This window comes from Phaethon lepturus, unplaced genomic scaffold (genome assembly GCF_000687285.1).
Source record: "Phaethon lepturus isolate BGI_N335 unplaced genomic scaffold, ASM68728v1 scaffold6056, whole genome shotgun sequence".
NCBI lineage: Eukaryota > Metazoa > Chordata > Aves > Phaethontiformes > Phaethontidae > Phaethon > Phaethon lepturus.
This window is the reverse complement of record NW_010545427.1, coordinates 2,232-4,046: the sequence shown is the minus strand read 5'-3', so window position 1 is coordinate 4,046 and position 1,815 is coordinate 2,232. Positions and strand designations below refer to the sequence as shown.

At 37.3% G+C, this 1,815-nt stretch overlaps 1 protein-coding gene across 1 annotated transcript; it reads right to left on the bottom strand.

The window, feature by feature from the left end:
- Nucleotides 1-720: 720 nt before the first annotated feature.
- Nucleotides 721-1,446, bottom strand: LOC104622225 (WD repeat-containing protein 25-like). Its single transcript, XM_010288947.1, has one exon. The coding sequence runs from the start codon at nucleotides 1,444-1,446 to the stop codon at nucleotides 721-723; it is 726 nt and encodes a 241-aa protein (XP_010287249.1).
- Between the last annotated feature and the right edge of the window lie 369 nt (nucleotides 1,447-1,815).

Here is a 1,815-nt window from a genome sequence, read left to right as displayed (position 1 = left end):
TGAACTGAAGCCAAATTCACTGAATCCAGTGAATGATTCAACTGATCTAGTTGAAGATGTCCCTGCTCACTGCAGAGGGCTTGGACTAGATGACTTTTAAAGGTCCCTTCCAACCCAAAGATTCTATAAAGCTAGAAGGAAGATGCACTGTAAGCGCAATTAACCCCTGAAACAAACTTAAAGTGCGAACACATGGCAGGACATGTAAGATATACAGGATGTAAGACCTGCCACATTAGTTCAGACGAAAAATCCATCTGACCTGACATACCTCCTCCATCAGTTGTCACTTAGGACTGTCAGAATGGTAAAGCTCCTCAAAATATTATTCCAGTGTTGTCAGTCAGTTGTTTAATGACTTACGGCAGAATCTGTATCCAGACCATAATGCTTATAGCCATTGTGACATTAAAAAGTATGAAATAATGAAAACCTACCATTAATACAGACCACAAGAAATGACCTAGTAGAAATCTAACTTCTTAAGATCTAAAATACTGACATGTCTAACACAAAAAAACGCACATTCCAAAATAATGGAACTGACTGTAGGTAGAGTGAAGGATTAGGTTGCAAGTTCATAATAGGGTCTTGCAAAGCACGTCCTCAAATTCTGAATACTTTGGAACTGTTAAATACACACAAGGATGTTATTCCCAGAAGATCATTATTCAATATAGTATTTTTAAGTTTGACAACTGGTCCACAAAGCATCTTGTTTTACATTACCTTGATTGTTTTATCCATAGAAGCCGAGAGAAGCATGTGGCTTTGTTCTCGTACAGGACACCACTGGATTTCATTAACAGGGCCACTGTGTTTAGACATGTAAAATATTAAGCTTTTGGGGACTTCAGTTAATTTATATTTGGATCCCAAATATGGCTTAATTAATTCAGAGATCTTTCTTGAAGTCTGCTCGCTTGATATGCCTAGCTCAACATCACAATCTGAGTTATCTCTCTGATCAGGTTCTTTTTTTTCAGGCATACTGGAATTTTCTTGACGCAATCTTTTAGGGATATATGGTCTAATTCCTTTTATGGCAGTAGTATTGTCTTTATATATTCTCTTCTGGGATATACCATTTCCAGAGTTTGTTGAAGAGCTTGATGTCTGTTCATAGTTTTTATAGGACATACATAATGCCACATGGCCAGAGTATGCTCTCCTACAACAAGATGATGTCAAATCAGTGTTGTTATTCTGTGCATAAAGCTCAGGGGGACCTTCACAAACAGTGCTTATGCCAGAACTGGCAGTGTTCTTAGCAGGCTGCATTCCATATGTAGGTTTTGTACACAAACTAGCAGGTGCAAAGTACTGGACACGATTCACAGAAGAACCTGGAAGGCTTATTTGTCTGCTAGAAGTATTGGGGACTTCGGCCTTTTCAGTTTCTGCCTCAGAGTCTGAATCATCATAAGCCACCAGCGACGAACTCATTCTGGCTAGACACAGCAGACTCCAGAAATCCCAGTGCTGGAATCCTCCAAAATTATGATCTACAATAAAGAATTGATTATTCAGAGCACAATTTATTACAGAGTCTACAATGTGAGTAACTTAAGGATATAAATATGGTTTTCTTTTTAAAAAATCCATAAATTTTATTCCTGTTTATTAATGGAATTTATTATTCTATTACAACACATTTGCGCATTCAATTATGCAATACCATTTGCCTCCAAGCGCTTTGCATACATTTTTAATGCATTGCAGAGATGCATTTGCATACCACAAAACAATAAAAATGAGTTTGAAAAGGAAAACAAACTTGCAACATAAGTACCGCAAATCACTTCAACCTTACTT

Coding starts and splice junctions, on each gene's coding strand:
- LOC104622225 (XM_010288947.1), bottom strand. CDS start 1,446: ATGAGTTCGTCGCTGGTGGCTTATGATGATTCAGACTCTGAGGCAGAA.